This window comes from Oncorhynchus mykiss, chromosome 14 (assembly GCF_057628025.1).
Source record: "Oncorhynchus mykiss isolate SJ-2025 chromosome 14, ASM5762802v1, whole genome shotgun sequence".
Lineage (NCBI taxonomy): Eukaryota > Metazoa > Chordata > Actinopteri > Salmoniformes > Salmonidae > Oncorhynchus > Oncorhynchus mykiss.
Window position 1 is genome coordinate 35,379,621 of NC_143035.1, and position 12,764 is coordinate 35,392,384.

Consider the following 12,764-nt stretch of genomic DNA (forward strand, 5'->3'; position numbering starts at 1 on the left):
TTCAGAATGCATACTGTCTGTGTTCAGAATGCATACTGTCTGTGTTCAGAATGTATACTCTCTGTGTTTCCTATAGCATACTGTCTGTGTTCAGAATGCATACTGTCTGTGTTCAGAATGCATACTGTCTGTGTTCAGAATGCATACTGTCTGTGTTCATATAGCATACTGTCTGTGTTCATATAGCATATTGTCTGTGTTCATATAGCATATTGTCTGTGTTCATATAGCATATTGCCTGTGTTCATATAGCATATTGCCTGTGTTCATATAGCATACCCTCTGTGTTCAGTATACATTCTGATCTCTATTTCTAGAGTTTCATTCTCTCTAGGGTCTCCCTCCCTAGGGTCCCTCTCTCTAGGGTCTCCCTCCCTAGGGTGTCCCTCTCTCTAGGGTCTTCCTCTCTAGGGTGTCCCTCTCTAGGGTTCCCCTCTCTAGGGTGTCCCTCTCTAGGTTCCCTCTTTCTAAGGTCTCCCTCTCTAGGTTCCCTTTCTCTAGGGTCTTCCTCTCTAGGGTCTTCCTCTCTAGGGTTCCCCTCTCTAGGGTGTCCCTCTCTAGGGTTCCCCTCTCTAGGGTGTCCCTCTCTAGGTTCCCTCTTTCTAAGGTCTCCCTCTCTAGGTTCCCTTTCTCTAGGGTCTCCCACTCTACGGTCTTCCTCTCTAGGATTTCCCTCTGTAGGATCCCCTCTCAAGTGTCCCCCTCGTTAGGCTCTCCCTCTCTAGGTTCCCTTTCTCTAGGGTCTCGCTCTCTAGGTTCCCTCGCTTGGGTCTCCCTCTCTAGGGTCTCTCACTCTAGGGTCTCCCTCTCTAGGGTCTCCCTCTCTAGGTTCCCTTTCTCTAGGGTCTCCCTCTCTAGGTTCCCTCTCTTGGGTCTCCCTCTCTAGGGTCTCTCACTCTATGGTCTCCCTCTCTAGGTTCCCCTCTCTAGGGTCTCTCACTCTACGGTCTCCCTTTCTAGGGTCTCCCTGTCTAGGGTTTCCCTCTCTAGGGTCTACCTCTTTAGGGACTCTCTCTCTAGGTTTCCCCTCTCTAGGGTCTCCTTCTCTAGGGTTTCCCTCTCTAGGTTCCCTCTCTCTAGGGTATACCTCTTTAGGATCTCCCTCTCTAGGTTTCCCCTCTCTAGGGTCTCCCTCTCTAGGGTCCCCCTCTCTAGGTTCCCTCTCTCTAGGTTCGCTCTCTTGGGTCTCCCTCTCCAGGGTTTCCCACTTTACGGTCTCCCTCTCTAGGGTTTCCCTCTGTAGTGTCTCTCTCTCTAGGGTCTCTCTCTCTAGGGTTTCCCTCTGTAGTGTCTCCCTCTCAAGTGTCCCCCTCTCTATGGTCTCCCTCTCTAGGTTTCCTTCTAAAGGGTCTCCCTCTTTAGGGTCTCCCTCTCTAGGGTCTCTCTCTCTAGGGTCTCCCTCTCTAGGGTCTCCCACTCTAGGGTCTCCCACTCTACGGTCTCCCTCTCTGGGGTTTCCCTCTCAAGGGTCTCCCTCTCTAGGGTCTCTCTCTCTAGGGTCTCTCTCTCTAGGTTCCCTCTCTTGGGTCTCCCTCTCCAGGGTCTCCCACTTTACGGTCTCCCTCTCTAGGGTTTCCCTCTGTAGTGTCTCCCTCTCTCAAGGGTCCCCTCTCTATGGTCTCCCTCTCTAGGTTCCCTCTCTCTGGGGTTTCCCTCTCAAGGGTCTCCCTCTCTAGGGTCTCCCTCTCTAGGGTCTCCCACTCTAGGGTCTCCCACTCTACGGTCTCCCTCTCTGGGGTCTCCCTCTCTAGGGTCTCTCTCTCTAGGGTCTCTCTCTCTAGGTTCCCCTCTCTAGGGTCTCTCTCTCTAGGGTCTCCCTCTCTAGGGTCTCCCTCTCTGGGGTCTCCCTCTCTGGGGTCTCCCTCTCTAGGGTATCCCACTCTAGGGTCTCCCACTCTACGGTCTCCCTCTCTGGGGTCTCCCTCTCTAGGGTCTCTCTCTCTAGGTTCCCCTCTCTAGGGTCTCCCTCTCTAGGGTCCCCCTCTCTCTAGGTTTCCCCTCTCTTGGGTCTCCCTCTCTAGGGTCTCTCTCTCTAGGGTCTCTCTCTCTAGGGTCTCTCTCTCTAGGGTCTCTCTCTCTAGGGTCTCCCTCTCTATGGTCTCCCTCTCTAGGTTCCCCTCTCTAGGGTCTCTCACTCTACAGTCTCCCTTTCTAGGGTCTCCCTGTCTAGGGTTTCCCTCTCTAGGGTCTCCCTCTCTCTAGGTTTCCCCTCTCTTGGGTCTCCCACTCCAAGGTCTCCTTCACTAGGTTCTCCCTCTCTAGGTTCTCCCTCTCTAGGTTCTCCCTCTCTAGGTTCTCCCTCTCTAGGGTATCCCACTCTAGGGTCTCCCACTCTACGGTCTCCCTCTCTGGGGTCTCCCTCTCTAGGGTCTCTCTCTCTAGGTTCCCCTCTCTAGGGTCTCCCTCTCTCTAGGTTTCCCCTCTCTTGGGTCTCCCTCTCTAGGGTCTCTCTCTCTAGGGTCTCTCTCTCTAGGGTCTCTCTCTCTAGGGTCTCTCTCTCTAGGGTCTCCCTCTCTATGGTCTCCCTCTCTAGGTTCCCCTCTCTAGGGTCTCTCACTCTACAGTCTCCCTTTCTAGGTTCTCCCTGTCTAGGGTTTCCCTCTCTAGGGTCTCCCTCTCTCTAGGTTTCCCCTCTCTTGGGTCTCCCACTCCAAGGTCTCCTTCACTAGGTTCTCCCTCTCTAGGTTCTCCCTCTCTAGGGTCTCCCTCTCTATGGTCTCCCTCTCTAGGTTCCCCTCTCTAGGGTCTCTCACTCTACAGTCTCCCTTTCTAGGGTCTCCCTGTCTAGGGTTTCCCTCTCTAGGGTCTCCCTCTCTAGGGTCTCCCTCTCTCTAGGTTTCCCCTCTCTTGGGTCTCCCACTCCAAGGTCTCCTTCACTAGGTTCTCCCTCTCTAGGTTCTCCCTCTCTAGGTTCTCCCTCTCTAGGTTCTCCCTCTCTATGATCTCCCTCTCTATGGTCTCCCTCTCTAGGGTCTCTCTCTCTAGGGTCTCTCTCTCTAGGGTCTCTCTCTCTAGGGTCTCTCTCTCTAGGGTCTCCCTCTCTCTAGGTTTCCCCTCTCTTGGGTCTCCCACTCCAAGGTCTCCTTCACTAGGTTCTCCCTCTCTATGGTCTCCCTCTCTAGATTCCCTCTCTCTATGGTCTCCCTCTATAAGTCAGAAAACACTATGTCTTACATTACATATACATCTGTAGGTCTACAGTATATTGGGCTCCTTGACTGATGAATTCATTAATACATTTCTGCACCTGGTGAACCACCCACAGCCAATCAACCAACTGTCATCTGACACAATTAACAGCTGTGTGTGTGTGTGGTGTGTGTTTGTGAGCTTGTCATCTAACACAATTAACAGCTCAGTCAACTGCAGGTGGATGTAAGTATCGAGGCCCTAAGCAGAAACATGGCTGAAACATGGCAGGAACGTGGCAGGAACATGGCAGGAACGTGGCAGGAACGTGACAGGAACGTGGCAGGAACATGGCAGGAACGTGACAGGAACGTGGCAGGAACATGGCAGGAACGTGGCAGGAACGTGACAGGAACGTGGCAGGAACGTGACAGGAACGTGGAAGGAACGTGGCAGGAACATGATGTGCGTACGCATGGGGGAGGATTTTTTTTTTTTTTTGAGCATCGGGGCACATTGTGGTCACATGATATTCTCACTGGTCCCACTCCCATTCACAAGGAGGCTAGAGCAAAGTGTATTCTAAGTTTTGTCATTTCATTTCGTGAAAGCAACAAAGAGTCACATTACCTCGCTAGTCATCATGTTTTGGTCACATGATAACAAAAAAGTTCATGTCTAGCTAGTTGGCTGCAGCATTTGGCTACCATTTCACAACAGCCTGGAGTCACTATAGACCAGGGGTGTCAAAGTCAAATGGACGGAGGGCCAAATAAAAAAATCAGCTACAAGACGAGGGCCGGACTGTTCGAATGTTCATTGAAAAATTTTTAAATGACGCATATAGTCTAGTGAACCTAATTGAACCTACTGAAAACCTAACAAATATATTACAATATGATCAGATAAATAAAGCAATATTTTCTTATGGCTCTGTCAGTAATCTTTAATTTTCAACAGACACAAAAGACAAATTTCCTTTATATAAATATCCCCATAACATGAACATTAAATGAAAGAAACCGGTATTCAAGGCACCATCAGTAGACTATATTTTATATTTTAGCAAAAGTGGGCTAAATTTACTTCAAAGAAAAAACAATAATAGCAATTTTCTATCATCCACTCAACTGAAATATTTTTAAAATATAATTGGATTGAAATACAAAAAAATAAAGTGCAAAAATCTATTAATCAAAAACAACACTTTGTTTAAGGAGAAGTAACATGCAGTGAAAACAAATATTAAATTTTAACTTTTAAACTTGAACTGAGTAAAAACTCTAAATATGTGATTGCACAGTAATGTTCACTTGTTTGAGGTTGAGGGTGATACTTGGTGGTGTCCCATCTTTTCCACAAGTTCATCAATGTTCGGGGTAAGGCTCTGAGCTGAAGAAATCCTCAGAATTGAGTGGAGGTGTTCAGCAGTAAGTCGACTTCTGTGTGATGTTTTGTTCAGGTTCATCAAAGAAAACAGTTGTTCACACAGGTATGTGCTGCCAAACATAGACAACGTTTGAGCAGCCTGGATGCGCAGCTGGGGCATTGTGCCGGGGAGGAAACGGGCGAACTCCGCAGCACCCACTGCCGCATATTTTGCCCTCAGTGCATCATTGCATTGGAGGTCAATCAACTCCATTTGGAGGTTTGGTGGTGAGCTTTCCACGTCAACAGCAAATGGGTTACCGAGCAGTTCCAACCTGCTTTTTTGTGCTTCAAAGTCAGCAAATCGGCGTCGAAAGTCAGCGGCAAGCATACCTATTTTATCAGCCAACTGTGTGCTCGGGAACGCACTGGTAGAGAGCTTCTCTTTCATGGTCTGGCAGCTGGGAAAGTGGCTCAAATTTTCTTTCCGCATCTGCGTCTCCCACAGAGTCAGTTTGGTTTTAAATGCCTTCACTGTACTGTACATATCAGAGATGACACGATCCCGACCCTGCAGCTGCAAGTTTATTGCATTCAGATGACTCGTAATGTCACACAGAAAAGCCATTTCACACAGAAACATTTCGTCTCGGAGTTGTGTTGTGTCTTTCCCTTTGCTGTCCAAGAACAGACAAATCTCCTCACGAAGCTCGAAACATCTTTGAAGCACCTTTCCCTGGCTTAGCCATCGCACCTCTGTGTGATAAGGCAAATCACCATGCTCCGTTTCTAACTCCGTCAGAAATGCCTTGAACTGGCGGTGATTCAAACCTTTGGCTCTGATAAAGTTAACTGTGCGCGTGATGATGCTCATTACATGCTCCATTTTCAAGGCTTTACCGCACAACGCTTCCTGGTGTATGATACAATGATAAGCTGTCAGCTCACCTGTCGCGTTTTCCTCTTGCATCTTTTCCCGTATCTTCGCCACCAGTCCGCTCCTGTGTCCACACATCGCAGGTGCTCCGTCGGTTGTCAAACCCACGAGTTTTTCCCAAGGCAGCTCCATCTCATTTACACATCTTGACACCTCTTCATACAAATCATGCCCCGTAGTTGTGCCATGCATAGGACGTAAAGCCAAAAACTCCTCTGTCACGCTTAGGTTGGAGTCCACTCCGCGGATGAAAATTGACAACTGGGCAATGTCAGAAATGTCGGTGCTCTCATCCACAGCCAAGGAATATGCAATAAAATCTTTTCCCTTTTTCACAAGCTGCTCTTTTAGATTGATGGACAACTGGTCTACTCTCTCGGCAATGGTGTTTCTGCTCAGACTCACATTTAAAAAGAGTTGCCTTTTTTCTGGGCAAACTTCGTCACAAACTTTAATCATGCAGTTTTTGATGAAATCCCCCTCCGTAAATGGCCGGGCTGATTTAGCGATCTCTTCTGCCAAAATAAAACTGGCCTTGACAGCAGCCTGGCCTTGTGATTTGGCTTTTTTGAACAGAGCCTGTCGAGATTTGAGGCCTCGTTTTAATTCCTCTGCCTTTTGTAGCCTTTGTTCCATGTCCATATTCTTGTTTTTGTCCGCGTGTTTCGTTTCATAATGTCGTCTCAGATTATACTCTTTCAGTACCGCCACACTTTCTCCACACAGAAGACACACAGGTTTTCCAGCTACCTTCGTGAACATATACTCCGACTCCCACCTTGTTTGAAACCCCCGGTTCTCAGTATCCACCTTCCGTTTTGCCATTTTTGATGGGTATCTGAAAGTTAATTTTACTGTGATGCTGACGACTGCTGTGCCAATAAATATTGAAATGAAGCAGCCTACTGCTCGGTGCGTCACCTTTGCATTGTGGGAAATGTAGTATTGGTGCGTGTAAAAGATCTGCGGGCTGCCGGCTTGCTGCGGGCCGGTTCTAATAATAAATCAAGATCATCCCAGGGGCCGTAAAAAACCTTCTTGCGGGCCGGATGTGGCCCGCGGGCCTTGACTCTGACATATGTGCTATAGACCAAAAAGCAGGAAGTAGAGGTGCTGAGGGTACTGCAGCACCCCCTGATAAATCAGAATTTTAAAATATATATATAAGTATATAGATATACACTACTGTTCAATAGTTTAGGATCACTTAGAAATGTCCTTGTTTTTGAAAGAAAAGCACGAAAAGCATGCTCCAGATACTCAACTAGTCTAAAGAAGGACAGTTTTATTGCTTATTTAATCAGAACAACAGTTTTCAGCTGTGCTAACATAATTGCAAAAAGGTTTTTGGAACACAGGAGTGATGGTTGCTGATAATGGGCCTCTGTAGCCTATTTTGATATTCCATTAAAAAACAGTAATGTATATATATATATTTTTTTTTTAAATAAAATGAGTGCACTGTGCCTTTATTACTCCTGTATGAGCGGACCAAAATTGTCGTTAGCAGCGCTGGGAGAAAAAAATCTCTCAGCTTCTTGTCATTTTTGCTAGATATCTGGCCTTCCAGAATCACAACAGCACACGGACCTTTGCCCCATTGAAGCGTGTGCATCATTTTCGTGATGTTGTCAGCTAATCCGTCTATACTTGTAAACAAAATACCGTTTTGGGTGGATTCTTGATGTTTGGTTTACTGTTTGAACAGTTGCTGAGATTACAATTGGTTATCAATGAAAAATAGACCGCTTTGATGAATAGCCTATATAGCCTATAGATCAAATCAAGGAACGCAGTGACAACACTGCCCCCACGGATGCGGAAGGAACGCCGGAGGAGCCGTTCCTTTTGTGGCGAAAGACGACATTGAAACACTGCTACTGTACCTTCCATCTCCGTTGTGTGCGAATTTACCTTTAGGCCACTGAATCTTAGGAATATGATCTTACAAATGGTAATAATGCCAATTTGTATTTTTTTATATATTTTTTTAAATGAGTAGCATTTATATAACATGTTTTTAAAAGTCAATTATAGCAAGCCTAATCCAATCATAAAGGAAGAGAGAAATAATTGTCTCCTCAAGGGCTTTTTGCTAGTTAACGATAGAATGAATACAACAACCTACGGACATAATTTATTGTTTGACATTTCCCCCAAATTTTTTTTTAATGATTATACACAGATACTTGAGCTGTGGAACAGATCCTTGAGCTGTGGAACAGATCCTTGAGCTGTGGAACAGATCCTTGAGCTGTGGAACAGATCCTTGAGCTGTGTAAACAGATCCTTGAGCTGTGTAAACAGAAAGAAATAGTCCAACTCTTGACAATTAACAAAAAAAAAAAGAGGTCAAAGAGATTTTTGTTCAGAAAACCTTTAATTGTAATTAGAATTACTTATAATGACATATTTCAATAAATATTTAGTTATATACAGTTACAGCAGAAATTGTACATTCCTTTTTTCTTCTTCAAATTGCTAACATTTTTGTACAAGCCAAAAATATCTGCCATCGTGTTTATATTCATGCAAAATATTCAGTGTTTTCACATTTTAATCAAATAAAAAAAAAAGGATTTGCTGAACTTTTTTCCTTCTTCTGAAGTGCACTCTTGGATTATTATCATAACTGTAATTAGCAAATTAAGATGTGCACTTTGTGCCAATACACAATATTTAAGCAAGTAAAACTAAATTAAGGCCATTCCAACTTGTGTGCTAAAAATGAATAAAAATACATAAATAGAAACGTTTCCATTTTTGTGTACAGTTCAGTTCATGACTGGTTATTTGTGTCCATCTCTATCACTGGGCGGTGAGTGCATCACCACAACCAGGGCATCTGATATATTAAAAAGACAATAAACAGAATCAAACAGCTGTTGTTATCAGCAATTACTAACAAATCATAACATGCTAGTTGAATTTCATACTTTTAAAATGTTCATATTGCACTGTCCTATATGCCAAATATTATATGAACTTCCTTCATTGTCAATAATATTTGACATTATGATAGGTCAGGTTGATATGAAGGGGAGGAAGTCCTATTTGTTCAATGGAGGGTTTTCCCCATCAGTGAACATTCCTACCACTTCCATACTTTGAACATTGATCTGCTGAGCAATTAAGTTAAACATACAATTCTTGTTGTAGAATGTGTCAGTGTTCTAGAATACGTTAGACCTTGTTGACGTTGTCTATTCAGAGCATTAAGTGTCATTTCCATCTTGAATAACATAATAAACAAAGTAAGCCTTGTCCGAGCCCCTGCCCCTTGTCCCGTAGGGCAGGAGCCTATCAGGGTCAGGGTAAATTCCAGAAATTCAATTCCAATTCAATTCTTTCTGCCTATTCATTTCCCATGTATTCAATTCTAATTCCAGCTCGATTCTGAATTGAATTAAAATTCAATTTAAATTGGAATTGACCCCAACCCTGGAGCCTATCTCCTGTTTCTGTAGCATGAGGCAGCTTGATGTACAAGTACACGCCCTGGACAGGTCGCTAGTAATAATGCACCTTAATAAGCAATTGGTTACAGTAAATCCATATAGCATTGTCCCAAGTGCAGTGATCCTTCGCATGGTCAGGGCATAGAGTTCAATCCATAACTATTGAATGGATGAGTGAATATCATGGTGGTTGAGTGGAGGTACATGATATGACTAGTTACTAGTTTGTTGCATATTCAACACTGGATATAATCTTATTTAATGGATAGTTTAGTCGGAGGAAGTCAAAACTGAGGAAAGATTCATGGTCAAATTCTGTACTGATGTATTACAGCCAACAAATAAATACTGTATCTGTATCAACAAATCATTCAGCACTTTCAAAACATATTGATTACTGTGCTGATATTTTAAAAGGCCCTTTATGTTTTAACCCTATTCTAACAATGAACTTTTATAAATGCATAGTTTTGGGTAAAGCATAACATTATAAAGTACATAAGTATGCCCCATGTAGAAAAGTTAATTTTCTGGGATAAAATAACACTAATGCAAAAACATAGACCTTCAAATCAATTTACCCACATGGACTGTGTCTGTTAAAAACACACATATCTTTTGACAAATACTGCCTCAACCGGAAGGTAAATATGAATTTAAGAAATAATTGACCGAAATGTAAAATATTGTTATAATCTCTTGTGCAAGTCCATCAAGCCTCAAACATCAAACTACCTCAAACTATCATTAACACATTCGAAAAAATCTATGACCTGTTAAAGTAATGGATTACACTTTTCACGAAGAAGAAGAAAACAGGGATGAAGAAGCAGAGAAAACGTTTCATATCAAAATATATATAATATTGTTAATTGAATAGCATCGTATTCCCACAAAAAGAAATGGAAGCACTTTATCCACACACTGGGAAGTCAATGGAAAGAACTGAATCAATCTAAGTTACGACAACAAAACCTAAACAATATCCTGAACCAGTATATAATATTGTGTCCAAAGGTGTTCTGGCATCTTTCCCCTTATGACGTCATATTCAAAACCGAACCAGGAAGGCAATGATCATAGGTTAACAAAACACTTATCTGGTTTGGAATAAAAACCAAGTAGAGGAAAATAACATTTGGCATTAAAGTTAAATGTAAAAACTCACTCGACCAGTGTTTATTTCAACTGTGTCCGAGTCTCCCATCCATGACAATGTGTCGCAGGCCATACTTCCTGTGGTAGCAGTAGTGTAGTCTTTATTTCTGGGGCTTGGTGACAGCACTTTAGGCTAGCTAAACAATGTCCCAGAGGTGGGGCTACAGAGAGCAGAGAGTCTTAAATATGCAATATGAAAAGCCACTGTAGCTTGGCCCGTTTGTAGTTGAATGTAAATGCGTGGAGAATGATGGGCCTAGGAGGAGGGTGAATAGTTTACATTATGCTTAAGGGTGTAGATCTGAAGGCCTCGTGTGTGTTGGTATGTATGTCCACCTTTGGAAAGATGAGCACTGTGATCTGTGATGTCTTAAATTAAAAAAACTTGATGGCTCACAAGTTCAAACAGATTCATGATAATGTTTTGTAAATGGTAAAGCTAATTTAAAAAAATAATTGCATATATTAATCATTGCATAGAAAAGCCTGGTGAGAAGTAATGGATTTCAGTATCTTAAATCAAGCCACTGACTAGTTGAATGAATGTATTAATCAATCAGTTTCACAGTATACTGTAGTATTGTGAACTATAACATGTACTGTATTACACACCAATGAGAACATTGTGCCGATCGTTGTTGTTAAAGTATCACACTATTTTCCATGATTTTGAGTGAATATCTTTTAGGCCTATTTAGTAAATGATGATAATAATGCATATGTTTTTTTTTTAGCTACATTATTAATGTGTGTAAATATATTAATGGTAATAATTGTTAAGGTACAGTAGGTGTTTTCTTGTTTTAATCTTAACTCACTACATTTTTCTCCATTGCCTTTCTCCTAATGTGTGTAAATATATTAATGGTAATAATTGTTAAGGTACAGTAGGTGTTTTCTTGTTTTAATCTTAACTCACTACATTTTTCTCCATTGCCTGCTGGGTATCTTACCGTAACTGGGTAATAAACTATGAAAATAACAAAACAAATGTTAACAGTACAGCTTCAATGAAATGAGTAGGAAGAATTAGGATTCAATTATTATTATTTTTTCCAGTGTAGATTCACTTTTAATGAATCCTATTTTGATTTAAGTACCAAATCCTTAAAAAAAAAAAGCACATGGATAAATGAATGAACGAATGCAACAATGAGGATATGTGAATGATGGCAAATGTCCCTTTAGAATTTAGAGTTCCCAAGAAGAGCTTGAGCTGATTACAGCAACATGATATATACTTGGCACTAAAATTCAAAACGATATGCAATTGAGAAATAAAGTTAAGGGCCGACAGAGGAACACGTTGACCACAGCGGTTAGAAACAATAGAATATTATTTTGACTCATTAAGTTTCCTTCATATAGTTGATAGCAGCATCAACCACATGAAATGTCAGTTTTTCGTTGAGGGCTCAGGGAGCGTTGATAAGTGCTTGCAACACACATTGAAGCTAATTGCGATATATAGGACACACGATCCTTGCGACACTTTATTAACGGAAACACTAAAATCGTCTTAGTATCCTTTTAAAAATCCATCCCTCAGTGTTCCATCCAGACATCTGCCTTTCGAGAGAAATAACAGTTTTTAAATATATGATAGATATATACTATATTACAGTGCTGTATGTTTCCCAACTTCTTCTTCTTCTTCTTCTTCTTCTACTTCTTCTTCTTCTTCTTTAGAATGCAGTGTCTGTCTTCTTTGAGTTGCGAAAATTAAACGAACACTTCTTAGAAGAACACCTCTTTCTTTCTAAATTCTCAGTTATCATAAATTCCCCGATGTATCGGTAAAAGTCGTAACATTTACTGATTTATCGTTTTGTAAATATTTTGCCACATTCATATATCATGCATTTTACTGCATTGCTATTGCACTGGTCCGGATTATTCAGGTTGAAAAGAGGGGGGAAAAATTAAATAAAAGAACAAATATTGATAAATTACCTTTGCCAAGGCGATAGCCACCAAAAGCAAGTGAGCAAGTGAAGAGCGAGGAGTATTGGGTTTGGGAGAAGGATGGTGTGGTATTGAACTCTCTCTCTTCCCTTGCTTACGTCATCTGGTGTACATCCGTGCTTCGGATGATCTTGTATACGAGCCAGTAGAAAATATTAAAAATGAGGAAGACTAGCGGGAAAGCCACGCGAGAGACCGTGTCGATCCTCTTCGCGCGGCCGATGAAGAGCTTGCGCATCTCTTCCACCGTTTTCTCCTGAGGGCCGGCAGTGGCGGTCGGGGCGTTGTTGTTGTTCCCTTTGATGGCCATGCCGTCTTTGGCCTGCAGGCAGGCAGGGCCCATGCCATAGGCGGTGAAGCTGAACCGGCCCTCACCGCCCTCATCCTCCTGTAACACAGCCGAATATTCATTCTGTTAGGAATCAAAAAACACATTACACATTTGATATCCAGGCCTGCTCTCTCTCTGTATATCTCTTAAAGGCCCAAACCGTAAGTCGTAAAAACATATGTTGAAAATCATAGTGGGCCATTAAGGAAAAGGCTCTTAACAGACTTAAATCATAGTGGGCCGTTAAGGAAAAGGCTCTTAACAGACTTAAATCATAGTGGGCCGTTAAGGAAAAGGCTCTTAACAGACTTAAATCATAGTGGGCCATTAAGGAAAAGGCTCTTAACAGACTTAAATCATAGTGGGCCATTAAGGAAAAGGCTCTTAACAGACTTAAATCATAGTGGGCCGTTAAGGA

At 42.5% G+C, this 12,764-nt stretch overlaps 1 protein-coding gene across 12 annotated transcripts in view; it reads right to left on the reverse strand.

Annotated features, from left to right (window-relative positions):
* Nucleotides 1-7,795: 7,795 nt before the first annotated feature.
* The window catches only part of glra1 (glycine receptor, alpha 1), a 116,107-nt gene continuing 111,138 nt past the window's right edge, over nt 7,796-12,764 (reverse strand). For all 12 annotated transcript variants that reach the window (XM_090198841.1, XM_036943409.2, XM_090198839.1 and 9 more), the window contains one exon: nt 7,796-12,403. In XM_090198841.1, the coding sequence (XP_090054967.1) occupies nt 12,110-12,403 (294 nt within the window). In that variant the 3' untranslated portion in view covers nt 7,796-12,109. The remainder of the gene's footprint in view (nt 12,404-12,764) is intronic.